We start from the raw sequence: 21,217 nt of genomic DNA, 5'->3' as shown, positions 1-21,217 counted from the left end.
AACTAAAAAGTTTTTTCTCAGCAAAAGAAATAATATTTGAGGTGAATAGGTAGCCTACATCCTGGGAACAAATTTTTATCCCTCAAACATCAGATTGAGCTCTAATCTCTAGGGTATATAAAGGGCTCAACAAGATAAGCACCAAAAAAACAATCAATCAATAAATGGGCCAAGGACCTGAACAGACACTTCCCAGAAGAGGATATACAATCAGTCAACAAATATATGAAAAAATGCTCATCATCTCTGGCAATCAGAGAAATGCAAATTAAAACTACTCTAAGATACCATCTCACTCTAGTAAGAATGGCAGCCATTATGAAGACAAACAACAACAAGTGCTGGTGAGGATGCAAGGGAAGAGGTACACTCATAAACTGCTGGTGGGACTACAAATTGGTGCAGCCAATTTGGAAAGCAGTATGAAGATTCCTTGGAAAGCTGGGAATGGAACCACCATTTGACCCAGCTATTCCTCTTCTTGGACTATACCCAGAGGACCTAAAAACAGCATACTACAGGGACACAGCCACATCAATGTTTATAGCAGCACAATTCACAATAGCTAAACTGTGGAGCCAACCTAGATGTCCTTCAATGGATGAATGGATAAAAAAATGTGGCATTTATACACAATGGAATATTACTCAGCACTAAAAAAAACAATAAGATCATGGCATTTGCAGGGAAATGGATGGCATTAGAGCAGATTATGCTAAGTGAAGTTAGCCAATCCCAAAAAACAAATGCCTAATGTCTTTTCTAATATAAGGGGGGTGACTTAAAATGGGGTAGGGAGGCAGAGCATGGGAGGAAGATTACCTCTAGATAGGGAAGAGGGGTGGGAGGGAAAAGGAGGGAGAAGGGGAATTGCATGGATGGTGGAAGGAGACCCTCATCATTATACAAAATACTGTATGAAGATGTGAATTTGGTGTCAACATATCTTATATACACAGATATGATAAATTGTGGTATAAAGGTGTATTAAGAATTATAATGCAAACAACAACAACAACAATAATAATAATGCTCATGTAAAAAATGAATAAATAAAAATTTTAAAAAATAAAATAAATTAAAAGTATGTGTTTATCTACAACAAAAAAGAAAGATTATATTCTACAGTCTTTATAGAATACAATTCTAAAATTGTATTCTATAATTCATTGTCTTAGTAACAAACTTCTGCAATTTACATGATAATTCTCAAAGGTTATTGGCAGAATAGGTAGGGGTAAATGCAGGCTCATTACCAATGATGCCTTAAAAGCAAAAGCACAGATGATGGTCCAATGCCAAAGAAAGATCTTTGGGGCATACAATATGCTGTTATTTTCATAGTTGAAATATGGATTGTAATTTGGTCATTGAGTAAATCTGACATCTTATTAAAGCATTGCACAATTAAATATTTTAATTTGCTTGCTAAAAAAGAAAATAGTTTATAATGCAAAGTATTATAATACCTTTATAGGTATTATTTTAACAATCTACTTAAATAATAATTTGTGTTCAGGTTTTTAGTCAATCCAGAGTTTATTTGTATTTGGTATGAGGTATAAATCTAAATTCAACTTTATATATATATATATATATATATATATATATATATATATATGTGTGTGTGTGTGTGTGTGTGTGTATGAATTTTTGCCATCATTTATTAACCTGTATTATTTCCAGTGATGAGATACTTCTATCAGATATCAGTTTTTTATACTTCTCTTTTTTCCCTTAGAAACACTACTGTTTGTTCTTAAACCATACCATGATTTTATTTAGTATAACTTCATAATATTTCTTAATAATTTTTATTGTTAGTGCCTCCTCTTCCCTTTTATAGAAGTTTTAGACATTCATAAAGCTTTAATTTTCCAAATACTGTGTTTGTGTGTGTTTTTGTATGCACACTTGTGCATGTATGGTGTGGATTGAACCCAGATTCTTGAACATGTTCAGCCAGTGCTCTATCACTAAGTTACAACCTCAACTCCAAAATACATCTTAGAGTCAGTATTCAAGAATTGAATTTCTGGAAACTGATTATATAATTAAATAAATGTATGTATGTTTATATACATATCCATAACTTGGCAATTAAAAATTATGTGTATTCTCCCATGATTTCTTTGTGAGTAACTTTGTCTTTTTTTAGAGTCCAAAAATCTTCCTTGCAAAGGTCTTATCTGACTACAGAATAATTTCAGTGTATCATTCTCTGTTATCTCCCTTCTAGTAACATGGTTTAATGTATTATTGTTGATTTTCAGCAATATTATTTATTTTTGTACGTTGACATTGCATTGGGAACTTCTTTTGGATTCACCTGTTGTTGTTGTGATTGAAATGTGTAGTGGAGTTTTAGTGGAAATTAGTGCCATTACAATAATGGCATGTATACTATCAAAGAGCCAAAGTAAAATTGTGCATATTTGTGTTGATTTTCGAAAGATGAGACATTAGGTACTTTCATGAATAAAATCACAAAGGAGTGATAATCAGTACTGCTTTGGCCTGGTTAAGGAAGAGAATGTGAAAGGAGGTGTGGTGAGATACATTGAAAAAGAGTGGCAAAAATTTATGAATTGGAACTTAGATTTATGCTTCATACCAAATACAAATAAATTCTGGGTTGAAAAAAATAGGTATTGGAGAAGAGAGAAGCCAGTATGTGATGTTGAGGAGGGAAAATTTATGGGGTAAGTGATTATTCAAGAAGTTAGAAAAGAGAACAAAAAAGTTTCAGCTGAGAAATATAGGACAGAAAAAGAAGAACAGAAATTCATGAGACCACAATAAAGTAGTACAGTTTAATGGAATCAAAAACTTTTTTTTGGAAATGTTAATAGATACATTTTTGGTAAATTTTTTTATGAGAAAATAAAGTACAAAAAAGTGTTGCAAATGAAGATAGTGAAATTAAAAAATCATTACAATCTGAAAAAAATATTATTGTAACAACTTTAATAACTAGTTTAAATATAAATTTCTAAAATAGCTTCCAGTAAATTACTTAGTAGACTTATAACCAAGTAAATTCAGCCTTGTTAATGCAAAAAATTTTTTCCTATTCTCTTTTAAAAAAAATGTACCAGGAAAATAAATTACATATTCCTTCAGAAAAAATTTACAGATAGGAGTCTTCCCAGTTCATTTCATGTGGCCATTATAATCTTAGATCTGATATTCATCTTAATTACAATAAATATTGAAAATGAATATGAAATATATCATAATAAATGCTTAAAATGATAAAAGAACCAAGAGTAGTATAAAGAAATTACACACATTTCCATTTTTGAACATAGTTGCAAGGAGCCTAAGAAAATGTTTGTAAATTATATCTAACAATAATTAAGTAAAATAGCATGACCAATTTCATTTATTTTAAGAAAGTAAACTTTTAATATCAAGGATTCATTTAAATTCGTTCAAGAAGGAATAAGCTATATGATGACCTCAAACATATAGAAAAAGTTTAAAAATCAATACCAATTTATGATAAAAACAAATCACTTAGGAGTTTTCAGAACCTGTAAAGGGATATACATATGTGAATGTACTTTCAAGAAACATCATTTTTTAATTTTTATTTTTTATTTATATAGGACAGCAGAATGCATTACAATTTTTATTACACATATAGAGCACAATTTTTCATATCTCTGGTTGTATACATAGTATATTCACACCAATTCGTGTCTTCATATCTGTACTTTGGATAATAATGATCATCACATTCTACCATCATTAATTACCCTATACCCTCTCCCTTCCCTTCCAACCCTTCTCCCCTATGTAGAGTTCATCTATTTCTCCCATGCTCCCTCTCCCTAAAGAAACATCATGTTTTATGGCAAAACTTTAAAGGCAGTTTCTTTAAAGTTAAGAAAAAATTTCATTTTCAGAAACAATATTAATTTTATTTATTTATTATTTTAAATTTTATTTAGAGACAGAGTCTTGTCGAGTTGCTTAAAGCCTCACTAAATGGCTGAGGATGGCTTTGAACTCACAATCTTCCTGCCTCAGCTTCCAGAGCTGCTGGTATAATAGGCATGCACTACAGTGCCTGGCTAACAATTTTTATTTTAATGAATCACAAAAATATTTGCATATGGTGAATCAGTGAAGAGTTAGCATTTTCTAAAAGCTTACTTATGAGTGAATGAAAAACAATTGAATCTTTACAGTGTTCCTTTTTTATCTTCTGAAGAGTATTATTTTTACTCATCATAATTATTTAAATTTTAAAGCAGGATGGGACATAGTGCTTAATATTTAAACTTAAAGCATGTTTTTGTTTACTTTTATGGGTTAGAGATAGTGTCTGTGGATTATTTTATCCAGTGGTTTGTGTTATATCATTGTGAATAATGTATTATTCCTCCAATTTAAACTATTTATAACCTCTGCTCATGTTTAATGACTTTATAATACACATCAAGTCTAGATAAAGAATCATATTAATTTTGTGTAATTTAAGTTATACTCTGAGGGATATAGTCAGTATATGTGAGCTCTGAATAAAAAGTACCAGTGCATTATGTTCATGTTGAGGACATAAGCTTGCATGCTCACACAAACATATTCACTAACACACAGATGCTCACACATATACACAAGATACATTGTGTTGTTTTAATGTTAGTTACATAGTTGCAGTGAAATTTAGCTCATATCATCAAGTAATAGAAAAAAATAATCCAAAGAAATATTGCAAAAGATTGTTACCTAGTCTATAAAAATATAAGGCACATATAGAAAGAAAGAACATAAAATATTATTGGAACATTTTAATATTTTATTTTCAGTGAAAGTATATGTCATGCTCCATCAAAAGAGTCCACATGTGCTATGTGTAACCCAACGACTGCGAAATTCCGAACTGATAGATCCATCATTCCAATGGCATGGGCCAAAAGGAAAAATTGTTTCAGGTAGGATTTTATTTCAACTATCATAATTAAAAAGATGAATCTGAAATGTACTCAGAGCTAAAAAACAATACTTATATCTCACCTATTTATCTATTTCTTCAATTATTTTTCTTGTAATTTCTTTCTGGATAGGTCTACCATTAGATGGTGTTACTATATTTTACTTTTCTTTATTCCACATAAACATACCAGAAGATTGAGGTATTTGGAGAGTTCTCTAAGCATCTGTGTTCCAAAAAACATTGTTTCTTCATATACAAATTAATTTATATATCTGACTTCCTTGCCATTTTATCTATTCACCTTCATATTTTAGTTTAAATGCATATTTTAATTTTATTCTAAATTTCTAATTTGATAAAAGCTTATATATTTATATATATATAAATTATATATATATAAATTAGATTTTTTTAAAGAGAGAGAATTTTTTAATATTTATTTATTTAGTTAGTTTTTTCGGTAGACACAACATCTTTATTTTATTTTTATGTGGTGCTGAGGATCTAACTCAGCGTACCGTGCATGCCAGGCGAGCGTACTACCGCTTAAGCCACTTCCCCAGCCCTAGATGGTTTTATTTATTCTCTTGCTGGTAGTATGCACTAATGAATTTCATACTAAAGATGTGTTTGATGAATTACCTAATCATTTTTACATATCCTCAGAGGAAAGGTGTTTTTTTAAATTAGTTTCCTTTTCTTTCCTTTAAAAAACCATTTATAGATTAGAGATAATACCTGTGGATTAAAATCTCCAAGATTATATTACTTATCATAGATTAAGGAAAGTATAATTATTCACAGTCTTCCTAAAGAGGCTTTTGTAGGAAATATTTATTTTGTAACATGTTTTAATTTATATTTTTATTTAATTGAGGGATGTTCATTTTCATAATACTAATGTTCATCCTAAATAGTTCCAACTTTAAAGAATTAATCTCTTTAGGGGAGGTGTTTTTGGTTCTTTGAAAGTGAGTTATCTACTATCCTGTAGTCAGTGACTATGTGGTAGATGCCATTGTGCTGGGTTTTGTGGGAGATAAAAATATCAGATATAACTTCTGCCTCATTACAGTAACATAGAAGGAACAGTTGTACATGTATTCACGGAATCAGAAGAAGTCAGTAAAAGAAATTCTAAGAGTTTTGGTAGCGGTAACTTATTTAAATCAGTGAAATGGTTCAAGTGTAAAACCACTTGATACTGAAAATATAATCACATTTTGTTTTTGTTGTTCCCTAATAGCAGCATATAATATAAAATTATAATTTAAATACATTCTATATTTGGTATTGAAACTGTTAAGTTGAAAAGTAGAAGCATTTAAATGTTGAATTTTTCTGTTGTGTTTGTTGGTTCTTTGATTTGGAAATTGAAATTTGAAACATTTTCTTCTCTAAGTTGGCCAGGTTTTGTTTGCAGTTTATACCACAAAGTATAGTATGTAATTCAATTTATCCTTTAGGAGTAAGCAGTATTTTATTTTACTTTGTGGTTATTTCCAGGTAAGGATAAATCACATCAATACAGTGTTTTTTTATGTATATAAAAACTATTGTCATGGAATTCTAATATTCTAACTTGGTGATTGTGACATCTTATAGTTCATTGTCTACCAGGTTTTGAAGTTTATTAATCATACGATCACTTTTATTTCAGAAAGAACAGCTAAAGCTTTAATTTTCTTACAGTTTGTAAAGGAGAAAAGCACCTTTGGACTGTAGCTTAAAGTATACTGCACTTTAGTTATTTACTCAATATTCTAAAGATAGTTAGACTAAAATTGAACCAAAGAAATTATATGATTATGTAATTAGTTGTATATTCCTTTGGGAAAAATATTCAATTGTTTAGATATGTTGTGAAATGTGGGGGACAATTCTTAGATTTGGTCGGTCTGTCTCTTATTCAAGTATTCATTTACAAAATAATGCATATCTTCTGAAAAGTTCTGTACTTCTCACTCTAACCCTGATAGTCCTCTGATGAATTATCTCTTTTTGGTGTGTCAACTTTCTCACTTTTCTGAATGCTTACACAAATGTATATAAGTACACACACACATTCATGTGTTTGGTTTCCCCTATAACCTACCCTTACCATGTTTAAGAATAATATAGATTATACTTATTATATTTTAATTTTATATTTTGAAATATCTTACATATACAAAGGTTTATAAGATATATGAAAGTTTTGAAGCACAGTAACACAAACATCCTTTAACCTGCTGTTAAAATTTAAGATACACTATTAGCAAGACTGTTGGACTTTTTGTCATTTCCAAAAATTATTTATCTTCTAATTGATAATTCATGCCCTTGCACCAACAGCTGGCAGTTTACCCCATCTCTATCCCCTAATAATAACTCTTCTCTGTTTACATAATTTGGCTTTTTTAGATTCCATGTATAAGTACCATCATGCATATATGTCTTTCAGTGTCTGGCTTATTCACTTAACGGTGAATTTTATAAATATAATAATATGTATATAAGAGTTACAATGTATGAGATAGTATTCTAAACAATTTACACATTCTTTATTTAATTTTCACAATAACCTTTTCCAGTAAGTACAGCAATTTTTTTTCTCCATTTATATATTGGAAAGAAAAGGCATTGGTTGAATAAGGTATATTTCTGAAGTCGAAAGTGTTTGCAGTCTGACTTACAGAGTTTATAGATACAGTCTCAATGAGGAATAAATAGGATTATCACCAGTGTATGAATTTTGGTAGTTTGCAACTTTCAAGGAATTTATCCAGCTTGTTGGATTTTTCATCTTGTCAATTTTATGTGTACAAAATTGTAGTAAAAACGTAGTTGTAATATATTCCTATCTTTTAAATATATTCAGGTTCTATGGCAGTGTGGCCCTATTCCCTCCTGATGGATTGTTGATTCTGTCCTCTTTGTTTTTGTTCTTTCTGGCTACATGTTCAAAAATGTATCATCTTTTTGAAGGATTGGCTTTGGGTTTCATTGACTTTCTCTTATTATTTTTCTGTTTTCAAACTATTGATTTGTTTTACCCATATTATTTCTTTTGTGTCTAATTTGCATGTCTTTTTCTTTTGCTGGTGGTAGAATTCTGGATTGGCAGTCTTTTTTTTTCTTTCAACATTCTAAAGATAACACTTATTTTTACTAGCATAATTTCTAATGAGAAATCTGCTGTGTTTCTTTGTCTTTCTGTGATTGATGTATCATATTTTTTCTAATACCATTGGCTTTTCATTTTTGGCAATTTGATTCTATTTTTTTTTCTTTGTGGTATTGGTGATTAAACCTAATCATCACTGAGCCACATCCCTGCTCTTTTTATTATTTTATTTTTATTTTTTTCTTTTTGGATTTTTTCAAACTTTAAGCCTTTATTTAGTAATTCAATGTCAGAATACAAACAACAACAAAAAACAACAACAACAAAAACCACAGAATTCTTTATTTTGGCCGTTTCTAAATTGTCATCTCTTACACTATTGCTTCTGCCATTATTTTTCTCTTCTCCTTCTGAGATTTCACTCATGCCTTTTTTAAAAAAAAGAATTTATTTGGTTTTAGTTATACATGACAGTAGAATGCATTTATGCACTTTGATATATCATATTGTTTTATTTTGAGACAGTGTCTTGTTATGTGGGTTATGGCATTACTGAGTTGTTGTGGCTGGCCTCAAACTTGAAATCCTCCTTTCTCAGCTTCCTGAGTTACTGGTATTATAGGCATGCACCACCATGCCCAGTGATTTGATTCTTTTGTGTATATTTTTGTTTGGTTGTTATATTTTTCTGCATGTGTTTTCTAAGCTTTTTGGGTCTGTAGTTTGACATCATTAGTTTTTGAAAATTCTCAACTGTTGTGTCTTCAAATACCTTTGGCCCCATTCTGTGCCACCACATCTTCTATAATTCCCTGATATTCTATCACACTTACACAACCCTTTCTAATATAGTACTGTAGATTTCATATTTTCTTTTTTTCTTCTCCTTGTGTTTCAATAAACACTTTGAATAAGTGTATAGTTTTAGTGTTTCAATTAATCATTTGTGTACTTTGAATTTCTCTTCTAAAATTACTTAACTGATATTACATATTGTCTCTGTTTTCCAGTATATCTTTTGTCACATTAATTATTTTAAATTAATCATCAATAATTTTTATACCTATGCCATGAAAGAGTCTTGTCCTTAGCATTGCTTGTTATCTTGTGAATGTGCCAATTTTTTGCCTTTTCATATGACAGTTTTTATTGAAGTTGGACATTTTGACTAGGAAAGTAGATATTTTTCTGCTTTGAGATAATCATCCTTTAATGTTAGGGATGTATTAATTTAGTAAAAAGTTTTCGGACTTTGATATTGATTGTTGCCATGACTATATTCAGTGCATTGAAATCTTCAAATACCCTTAAAATGTTTAAGTTATAGTTGGATTCATTAGAATTTTTTTCTAGTGTGTAATCTTTCCTTGGATTTCTTATTTTGGACAGATGCCCAGAAAGTCCTTCTTGCAGCCCTGCCAGCATTATTCCACTGCTTTCTTTTTTTAAAAAAAATTAAATGTTTATTAGTGATTGATAATTCAGAAAGATGGACATTCTCTGAATTGATTCAGTTTTAATCTTTGACAAGCATAAGATCTCAGTTTCTTGGGAATTTAGCCTTCATGATTGCTCTGGGTCCTCCTCCAACTGTAATTCTGACCTAGCACTTCTTCCTGACTTTTTGCCAAGGCTGAAACATTTTTCCCTACTTCCTGTTTCTTGAGCTGCAACAAGTTTCTCTAGCACTGTAGGTAACAGTTTTGTTTCTCTCTGTATTTAAAAGCTTTATTCCATTAGGAGGTGTGGGGGAAAGTGTGTGTGGGTAGAGTTTTGGCAAAACCTACATTCTTCTAGCCAGCTCCTGTAGAAAGCTTGTTTCCTTTGATCTTTCTGTTTGCACAGGAGGAGTTTGTGAATGAAAAACTTATAACATTGCACAATTTTCTAGTGTGTGATCCCTTGAGGGTTCATTTTCTTATATTGGTCTTCACTTGGCTTTTAATAACTCATCAAAAAATTTTGGCTGAATCTTCTTACCATGTTAGTCAAATTTCTGTGGCTATGACAAAATGCCTGACACAGACACTTAAAAGGAGGAAGGACTTATTTTGACTCACAGTGTTGGAGGTTTCAATTCATAATCAGTTGGCCTGTTTGTAGGCCTTTGGTGAGGTAGGGCATCATGGCCAGGACATGTGGTGAAACAAAGCTGTACATCTCATGGCAGCTATGAAGCTGAGTGTCACTTAATAACCAAAGTTAGTCCTTTCACCCCCAAATCCATTAAGCTGTGAATCAAAAATAAATTAATTCATTGAGGTCAAAGTTATAATGATCTAGTCATCTTCCCAAGACCCCATTTCTGAACCCTGCTGCATTGGGGACCAACTCCTCAATGCATGAGCTTTGTGGAGTCATTTTGGATCTAAACCATAACCACAATTTATGTAGCAGCTGAAAAAAAAATGCTCAGATCTTTGTTCTGCTTTTAAGCCCTATCTATTCTCAGATATGCCCTACCACCTCAATTTCTTTATAAATCAAGAAAAACTGTTAATTGGCAGCTTTTCCTTGGTCTTTCCTTATTGTAATGATGGGTTTGTACTGTTACATTCATTTTCCTTTTCTGAGCTGAAATCGGAAGTATAAACCTATTTCAAAAATAATTAGCTATAATTAAGTTAGCTTAAATCTTGTTAATTTTAGAGCTTTAAGGCATGGACTTCTAGAGATCTAGTTCAACTCTGAATTTTTATATAAACTAGAAAGGAAGAATTACTAACTAATGAAACATTAATATTGAATATCTGTTGCTGCATATGTTCTTAAACTGTCTTATCTTATCAGTGTCAAGTACATAGCACTTGGGTTCATGAATTTCCATTTAGACTTAGTCACTTAAAGGTCTATGAAATGATAAATAACAAGCAATATTATAGAATGAGTCCTTCTATAGAATATGACATTCTCTGGATATCTTTTGAAAGAGCAATTTTTAATTTTTTAATAGTCAGATGGCATTTTATTATAGTTTTAATGCTACTTAGTTTTCTATAACTCATAATATTTAACATTTGTAGTAGATATTTAAATCAATATTTTGATACATTTGTTGATACTTTTTGTGTGGCAAACTTTCATTTCAAATTATTGCCAAGAAATATATGACCTCATTGATGATTTCTTTAAAATTTACAGGCACTTTCTGTTGTATTAATGTGAGGTGATTGGTCTGTTGAAATAGATATCAAACACTTGCAAGCTCTGTAATCTATTTTAGAAGAGTTAACATGTTAACATTAATATGTAATTTTTTATTAAAAGATATTCATGAAAAAAAGCATTACAACAGAAATGTATTCTAAATTTATATCACATTTTTCAGCTACATCCAGAATATAGAAATGGGAGTTCTCAAGGCATATTGGTCTATGTAAATTGCTTGAGGGTGGGTATATCCATCATTTCTCCTTCAATATCTGAAGCAAGGCTTAGCATGTACTAAAAACTCAATCAGTATTTATAAAATTAATTAATAATGAAAATTTCAACATTAAGAATACTCATCTTTGTCTTAGTTTGAAGAATTTTTTAACTTAAAATTTACAAGTATTTAATCATTTACTTAAAATAGGAAAAGGTAGACATCCATTTCCTGAGATAATTCTAATAAATGCAATATTAAATTATTAGGTAAATTTTAATACCTAGAATGTTTCTGATACAAAAGTGTAGTTATAAACTTTCAGAATAAAATATTACTTGAAATGATAATGTATAGACTTTGCAGATACCTTCATATGTATTATAATTGTTACATATAACAATTCTATGTAGACTGTCAAATATCATGATTCTTCATTGTACAAATGAAGGAGTTGTACTTCAGAAAGATTAAGTAGTTAACAAGATTAAGTAGTTAACAATAATAACAAGTAGACTTCAAAGCCAGGGCTTAATACCTCAAAGTCATGTTTATTTATTTTCCGTTTTACAATAATAGCTTTTTTCTTATGTGATACTTCATAAGATATGTTGAAACAAAATGGGAGTTTATGTCCTATTCTAACTCCCAATACTGCACCTCTGTTGTTCTGTGACTTGGGCAAGTCAGATGATCTAATATTCTATATGTTTCTTTTTCATCCCTCAAGGTTATAACCCAATTTTTTCTTTACACTCTGTGTAGTGACAGAAATATTTATTAATGATAATATTTTGTTAGCTTTTCTTCTATTGTTTTATTGATTTCATACACAGTTTGTAAGCTTATTGAAGTCAGAAATAATTCATCATTTAAAATATGTAGTATTTTATAGTATATATAGATATATACTATATAAAATAACATTATATATTTATTCTGTATATAATAGATATAATTCATGTATATGTATATACATTTAATGTATATGTGTATCTATATATACTATATTTCTGATAGTGCTCTGCTCAGTGTAAGGGGTGAATTATGAACTCATTATGTTCATTACATTGTTAGTGTCTTAATCACACAGTTGATGAACTTTGATTAGTTAAAATCTGAAACTAAGAAGGTCAGCCTGGCACCCACTGTAAACAAGTACCTGAAGCAATGTTTAGCTCTACTCCCAACTCCTTTTAATAACTGTGTAGATAAATTTTGGTGGTTTGATTCTGCTTAATAACTGTTTTGTATTTTTCCTGTCTTATGTAATTTAAGCAACTATATCTTATTGCTTTATTAGAAAACAGCACTGCACAAGTAACATCCACAGGAAGCCTTATATTCCAGAACTTCGAGGAGGCTATGAGTGGAGTTTACACATGTTTTCTTGAGTATAAACCTACTGTGGAAGAAATTGTTAAAAATCTTCAACTAAAATATCTTGTATATGGTAAGAAATGAATTTAATTGTATATCATTTATTTATTTTTTCTTTTTGGTACTGAGAGTTGAACCTAGAGTCAGTCTACCATTAAGGTACATTCCAGGCCTTTTATTTATTTATTTTTAATTTTGAGACAAGGTTTCACTAAGTGACTCAGGGCCTCACTGTGTTGCTGAGGCTTACCTGGAATTTGTGATCCTCTTGCCTCAGCCTCCTGAGCTGGTGGATTATAGGCATGCACCACCAACCTGGCTTAATATTCCTTAATGTTTTAAAATACTTAAATATTTTAACAGTATTGTTTTAAAGGGAAAATGCTATTTTGGTCTTTTTTAATTAAAATGAATCTGCCATGCTTATTTTACTTTGTGTAGTTTGATGTGGTTGGGGCACAGAATAGTTAATGGGGCTTGGTTTTTTTTTAAAGGAGAATGTCATGATGTATATACATTTAAGTTTTTTAATGAAAGTAGGGGCTGTATAAATCATGTTTTCTGATGATGATGATTTATTGTGTACCACTCTTAAATTCTAAGTATCATGATTACTAGTACACTGCCATTTACTAAATAAGTATTAGGTAGCACATTGTATATTCCTTTCCTAAAAGTTTGATTGTTAATACACAGAATTAAGAAAGGAGGAATGCACTTGATTTTAGCTTAGAAAGACTCAGTTTGGATTTCTGCTTTATAGAACTATGAGATAATAAGTGTGCTATTTAAGCAATTAAATTTGTGGTTATGTGTTATAGTAGTGTTATGTTTTGGATATAAAGTGTTCCCCAAAAGCTTATATGTGCAACAATACAAGATGGTGTAGAGGAGAAATGATTGGGCTGCAAGAGCCTTAATCTAATCAGTGGGTTAATCTCCTGATGGGGATTAACTGATTGGTAAATGAAGGAGGGTAGTGTGTGGCTGGAGGAGGTGGGCAGTGGGGGTGTAGCTTTTGGGTATATATTTTGTACCTGGATAGTGGAGTCTTTTTCCTCTCTCCTTCCTGATCATCATGTGAGCTGCTTCTCTCTGCCACACTCTTCCACTATGATATTGTGCCTCACCTTGAGCCCTGAGAAATGGAGCCAGCTTCTGCCTTTCATGGAGATAATCCTACAACTGGGAGCTAGGGTCAGAGAGAGCCCTGTGTTCTCCTCTATACCAGTTGGCATGGAATCATCATCTCTTCTGCTGTGCTGAGGGGCAGAAAGGGAATAGTTCTTGGCCCAAATACTTGCTTCATATGATTACTGTTCTGACTTTACATTTTCTTAAATAAATGTTTCTTCACTTTTTGTATGTATATCTTAATACTATAGTATGATGTTCTCTTAAGAAAAACTCCTATGTAATTATAAGAGATACACATCACTTTTTTCATGTAGAACCATTTTTAGTGTAACAACAACAGATATCTTGGTCCTCATTGTTAATAGTGATAACAGTTAACTTTTTAAGAATTTTAGAAACCATGTCCCTACCATCATGAGCTTGAAAGCTTCCTCATATGTGAAGACAGCTGAGTTTTACTTCTTTTGACTTCTTTTAATGGAATTGGTTAGTATTTGGAAGCTTTGTATATAGTGAACCAATAGTGTTTGAATTGCTTGAACATAATGTTACAAAACCCTGCATGGGCAGAAAATACTCATTCAAATTACTAGAAATTAATGGATGGATACTTCATTAATATGGTTTCAGATTATACCATCCAACAAATTTTTAAGAAATCCCCCATTTGGTGAGTATGTGTGATGTCAAAAAAAGAACATTCATGGTTACCTGAAAAGGTTGCTTTTTTCCAATTATATACCTGTATAAGAAAATATTTTTATGTTCATATATCAACTTGAATGCAGAAACAAATTTAAGAATATAGTGGAATTTCATGAAACCAGGCCTTTAAAAAATGGCAAGACATAAAACAATACTATTTTCTCTCTGTTTTTGAAAAGATATTGTCCTAAAATGTTTTTATGTTATCTAGTGGATTTATTTTCACTTTTAATGAGTATATATTTTTAAAGTTTCTATTTTAATTTCTAGTACTGTATATATTGATACATATAACCCAAATGAAAGTTTTTTTGTGATCCTCAGTAATTTTTAAAAATGTGAAGAGAACATAAGACAAAAAGTTTTGAAGATACCTGCTATAGATTTTAATCATTATCATCTATTTTGGATACTGTTTCTTATAATATAAAATTTCTGTATTGTATTGATTTTTATCATTTTCATTTTTTCTAGACTTGTTTCTTTTTTTCTAAACTTTCTGATTTTAATTGGAGGATTTTAGTTTACAAGCTGTTGGGGGAGTCTCTGCACGTTAGTTGATTCCTTACAATGATGTAAGGGACACAGCATATAGTTGTGTCATAGGTGAGGTGAAAGATAAACAATAGGATCATCAAGGGTAAAGAGGCATAGGAAGGTGATAGGAGTAATCTTTGTAAAAGATCCCTACAGTCTCCTTCACTGAGGGATTGCATGGAGCCTTCTCCTTTCTTCAGTAGTGAAAGTCCAGTAACATGTGCCATGTTTCTGCCCAGAGATGCAGTAGAATCTCAGTAGCCAGTGTTAATTAGGAACTAATCAGGTGCCTAGGCATTCTGTGCCTACCAACTATAAAAAAATCAAGCCTCTGAGAAGACAGACAGGTGTTCAGAGCCTCAACTGGGAAACAGTTTTATGATGGTGTGTGGCGGGGGAGATCCATCTGTGTAGGGAAATGTTTACTAGCCAAAAGCCAACCCTACAAACAGCCTCTACTTTCTTAGTTTCCTTTTTCAATCCTGCTATGTTAACTCTTATATACATGAGATAATCCTGTATTATCGTGTGTGTCTATGTAGACTTCCACTAGGCATTCAGAAGAAAGTACTTTAGAGATAGTGAGAATGTTTTGACAGTATGTTGTTTTATATTCAGACTTCTGCCTGAGGCAATAGCTTGATATGTTGCAAATTTCTGGAAAGCAAAAGTTGCTCTTTTTTTTATTGTTGGTCATTCAAAACATTACATAGTTCTTAATACATCATATTTCACAGTTTGATTCAAGTGGGTTATGAACTCCCAATTTTGCCCCGTATACAGATTGCTGTATCACATCAGTTACCCTTCCATTGATTGACATATTGCCTTTCTAGTGTCTGATGTATTCTGCTGTCTGTCCTATTCTCTACTATCCCCCCTCCCCTCCCCTCCCCTCCCCTTTTCTCTCTCTACCCCTTCTACTGTAAATCATTTCTTCCATTTGTATTATCTTGTCTTACCCCTCCTTTCCTCTTATATGTCATCTTGTATAACCCTGAGGATTGCCTTCCATTACCATGCAATTTCCCTTCTCACTTCCTTTACCTCCCACCTCTCAACCCTGTTAATGTAAATCTTCGTCTCAAGCTCTTCGTCCCTACCCTGTCCTTGTTCCCTCCCCGTATATCAAAGGAGTCATTTGGTATTTGTTTTTTAAAGATTGACTAGCTTCACTTAGCATAATCTGCTCTAATGCCATCCATTTCCCTCCAAATTCTATGATTTTGTCATTTTTTAATGCAGAGTAATACTCCATTGTGTATAAATGCCACATTTTTTTTATCCATTCATCTATTGAAGGGCATCTAGGCTGATTCCACAATCTTGCTATCGTGAATTGTGCTGCTATGAACATCGATGTAGCAGTGTCCCTGTAGCATGCTCTTATTAGGTCTTTGGGGAATAGACCGAGAAGGGGAATAGCTGGGTCAAATGGTGGTTCCATTCCCAGTTTTCCAAGAAATCTCCATACTGCTTTCCAAATTGGCTGCACCAATTTGCAGTCCCACCAGCAATGAACAAGAGTGCCCTTTTCCCCTCATCCTCTCCAGCACTTATTGTTGTTTGACTTCCTAATGGCTGCCAATCTTACTGGAGTGAGATGGTATCTTAGGGTGGTTTTGATTTGCATTTCTCTGACTGCTAGCGATGGTGAGCATTTTTTTATGTACTTATTGATTGATTGTATGTCCTCCTCTGAGAAGTGTCTGTTCAGGTCCTTTGCCCATTTATTGATTGGGTTATTTGTTATCTTATTGTCCAATTTTTTGAGTTCTTTATATATTCTGGTTATTAGGGTTCTATCTGAAGTGTGTGGAGTAAAGATTTGTTCCCAGGATGTAGGCTCCCTGTTTATCTCTCTTATTGTTTCTTTTGCTGAGAAAAAACTTTTTAGTTTGAGTAAGTCCCATTTGTTGATTCTAGTTGTTAACTCTTGCGCTATGGGTGTCCTATTGAGGAATTTGGAGCCTGATCCCACAGTATGTAGATCATAGCCAACTTTTTCTTCTATCAGATGCCGTGTCTCTGATTTAATATCAAGCTCCTTGATCCATTTTGAGTTAACTTTTGTGCATGGCGAGAGATAGGGATTCAGATTCATTTTGATGCAGATGGATTTCCAGTTTTCCCAGCACCATTTGTTGAAGATGCTATCCTTCCTCCATTGCATGCTTTTAGCCCCTTTATCAAATATAAGATAGTTGTAGTTTGTGGATTGGTTACTGTGTCCTCTATTCTGTACCATTGGTCCACCCACCTGTTTTGGTACCAGTACCATGCTGTTTTTGTTACTATTGCTCTGTAGTATAGTTTGAAGTCTGGTATCGCTATACCGCCTGATTCACACTCCCTGCTTAGTATTGTTTTTGCTATTCTGGGTCTTTTATTATTCCATATGAATTTCATGATTCTTTTATCTATTTCTACAAGAAATGCTGTTGGGATTTTGATTGGCATTGCATTGAACTTATAGAGAACTTTTGGTATATAGCCATTTTGATGATGTTAGTTCTGCCTATCCATGAGCAGGGTATATTTTTCCATCTTCTAAGGTCTTCTTCTATATCTTTCTTTAGGGTTCTGTAATTTTCATTGTATAAATCTTTCACCACTTTTGTTAGGTTGATTCCCAAGTATTTTATTTTTTTGGGGGATATTGTGAATGGAGTAGTTGTCCTCATTTCCGTTTCAGAGGGTTTGTCGCTGATATACAGGAATGCCTTTGATTTATGTGTGTTGATTTTATATCCTGCCACTTTGCTGAATTCGTTTATTAGCTCTAATAGCTTCTTTGTAGACCCTTTTGGGTCTGCTAGGTATAGAGTCATATCATCTGCAAATAGTGATAATTTAAGTTCTTCTTTTCCTATTTTTATGCCTTTAATTTCTTTCGTCTGTCTAATTGCTCTGGCCAGTGTTTCGAGGACTATGTTGAACAGAAGTGGTGAGAGAGGGCATCCCTGTCTTGTACCAGATCTTAGAGGGAATGCCTTCAATTTTTCTCCATTCAGAATGATGCTGGCCTGTGGCTTATCATAGATTGCTTTTACAATGTTGAGGTATGATCCAGTTATCCCTAATTTTTCTAGAGTTTTGAACATAAAGGGATGCTGTACTTTGTCGAATGCTTTTTCTGCATCTATGGAGATGATCATATGGTTCTTATTTTTAAGTCTATTGATGTGGTGAATAACATTTATTGATTTCCGTATATTGAACCAGCCTTGCATACCAGGGATGAATCCTACTTGATCATGGTGTATGATTTTTTTGATATGATTTTGAATCCGATTCGCCAGAATTTTATTGAGGATTTTTGCGTCAATGTTCATTAGAGATATTGGTCTGTAGTTTTCTTTCTTTGAAGTGTCTTTGTCTGGTTTCGGAATCAGGGTGATGTTGGCCTCGTAGAATGAATTTGGAAGTTCTCCATCTTTTCTATTTCCTGAAATAGCTTGAAAAGTATTGGTGTTAGTTCCTCTTTAAAGGTTTTGTAAAACTCTGCTGTATACCCATCCGGTCCTGGGCTTTTCTTAGTTGGTAATCTTTTGATGGTTTCTTCTATTTCCTCTATTGTTATTGGTCTGTTTACGTTGTCTATATCCTCCTGAGTCAATCTGGGCAGATCATAATACTTAAGGAATTTATCTATGCCTTCACTATCTTCTATTTTATTGGAGTATAAGGATTCAAAATAATTTCTGATTATCTTCTGTATTTCTGAAGTGTCTGTTGTGATATTGCCTTTTTCATCCCGTATGCTAGTAATTTGGGTTCTCTCTCTTCTTCTCTTCGTTAGCATGGCTAAGGGTCTGTCAATTTTATTTATTTTTTCAAAGAACCAACTTTTAGTTTTGTCAATTTTTTCAATTGTTTCTTTTGTTTCAATTTCATTAATTTCAGCTCTAATTTTAATTATTTCTTGCCTTCTACTTCTTTTGCTATTGTTTTGCTCTTCTTTTTCTAGGATTTTGAGATGAAGTATGAGATCATTTATTTGTTGGTTTTTTCTTTTTTTGAGGAATGAACTCCAAGCAATGAATTTTCCTCTTAGAACTGCTTTCAATGTGTCCCATAGATTCCGATATGTTGTGTCTGTGTTTTCATTTGACTCTAGGAAGTTTTTAATTTCCTCCTTGATGTCTTCTAAAACCCATTGATCATTCAGCAACCTATTGTTCATTCTCCAAGTGATGCTTGATTTTTCCTTCCTTCTTTTATCATTGATTTTCAGTTTCATTCCATTATGATCAGATAAGATGCATGGTATTATCTCTACCCCTTTATATTGTCTAAGAGTTGCCCTGACATAATATATGGTCTATTTTTGAGAAGGTTCCATGTGCTGCTGAGAAAAAAGTGTAACTACTTGATGTTGGGTGGTATAGTCTATATATGTCAATTAAGTCTAGGTTGTTGATTGTGTTGTTGAGTTCTATAGTTTCCTTATTTAACTTTTGTTTGGTAGATCTGTCAAGTGGTGAGAGAGGTGAGTTGAAGTCTCCCATGATTATTGTATGGTGGTCTATTAGACTCTTGAACTTGAGAAGAGTTTGCTTGATGAAAACAGCTGCACCATTATTTGGGGCATATATATTTATGATTGTTATGTCTTGTTGGTGTATGGTTCCCTTGAGCAGTATGAAGTGTCCTTCTTTATCCCTTTTGATTAACTTTGGCTTGAAATCTATTTTATTGGATATGAGTATGGACACTCCTGCTTGTTTCCGCAGTCCATATGAGTGGTATGATTTTTCCCATCCTTTCACCTTCAGTCTATGAATATCTTTTCCTATCAGATGCGTCTCCTGTAGGCAGCATATTGTTGGGTCTTGTTTTGTGATCCATTCTACTAGCCTGTGTCTCTTAATTGGTGAGTTTAAGCCATTAACATTTAGGGTTATTATTGAGATATGGTTTGTTCTTCTATCCATATTTGTTTATTGATGTTACTAAACCTGATTTGTTATCCTCTTTGACTACTTTCCCCCCTTTATTGTCCTACCTCCCATTGTTGGTTTTCAATGTTATTTTCCATTTCCTCTTCCTGTAATGTTTTGCCAAGGATTTTTTGAAGACATGGTTTTCTAGCTGCGAATTCTTTTAACTTTTGTTTATCGTGGAAGGTTTTAATTTCATCTTCTATCCTGAAGCTTAATTTCGCCGGATACACGATTCTTGGTTGGAACCCATTTTCTTTCAGTGTTTGAAATATGTTATTCCAGGATCTTCTAGCTTTCAGAGTCTGTGTTGAGAGATCAGCTGTTATCCTGATTGGTTTACCCCTAAATGTAATCTGCTTTCTTTCTCTTGCAGCTTTTAAAATTCTCTCCTTATTCTGTATGTTGGACATCTTCATTATAATGTGTCTAGGTGTGGATCTCTTATGATTTTGTACACTCGGCGTCCTGTAGGCTTCTAGGATTTGGGATTCTGTCTCATTCTTCAAGTCTGGGAAGTTTTCTCGTATTATTTCACTGAATAGACTGTTTATTCCTTTGGTATGGAGCTCTGTGCCTTCCTGTATCCCAATGACTCTTAAATTTGGTCTTTTGATATTGTCCCATAATTCTTGGATGTTCTGCTCATGGTTTCTTAGCAGACTTGCTGAGCTGTCTATGTTCTTTTCCAGTTGAAATACTTTGTCTTCATTGTCTGATGTTCTCTCTTCTAGGTGATCTACTCTGCTGGTAGTATTCTCAATTGAGTTTTTAAGTTGGTTTATTGTTTCCTGCATTTCTAGGATTTCTATTTGTTTGCTTTTTATTACCTCTATCTCCCTGTGAAATTGATCTTTTACTTCCTGGATTTGTTTGTCAATGTGATCTTTCATTATCTGATTTTGCTGTCTCATGTCTTCCTTGAGACTCCAGATCATCTGAAGCATGTATATCCTGACCTCTCTATCTGACATTCCATCTGTTGCACCTATTACCTCTTCTAAAGTTGAGTTGACCTGCATTGCCTGTGGTCCTTTCTTTCCTTGTCTTTTCATACTGCTGGTGTTTCTTTCTGCTTGTTGAAACTGTTGTGTTTT

The 21,217-nt window shown here is 32.5% G+C and overlaps 1 protein-coding gene across 1 annotated transcript in view; it reads left to right on the top strand.

The window, feature by feature from the left end:
• Positions 1–21,217, top strand: part of Zpbp (zona pellucida binding protein) — a 106,928-nt gene that overhangs the window by 11,185 nt on the left and 74,526 nt on the right. Inside the window, exons 3-4 of the mRNA XM_026403668.2 lie at positions 4,818–4,943; positions 12,722–12,871. Of these exons, the coding sequence (XP_026259453.1) occupies positions 4,818–4,943; positions 12,722–12,871 (276 nt within the window). The remainder of the gene's footprint in view (positions 1–4,817; positions 4,944–12,721; positions 12,872–21,217) is intronic.

Source organism: Urocitellus parryii, chromosome 3 (assembly GCF_045843805.1).
Source record: "Urocitellus parryii isolate mUroPar1 chromosome 3, mUroPar1.hap1, whole genome shotgun sequence".
Classification (NCBI taxonomy): Eukaryota; Metazoa; Chordata; class Mammalia; order Rodentia; family Sciuridae; genus Urocitellus; species Urocitellus parryii.
The sequence above is the reverse complement of the archived record's forward strand: the minus strand, read 5'-3'. Positions and strand labels throughout refer to the sequence as shown.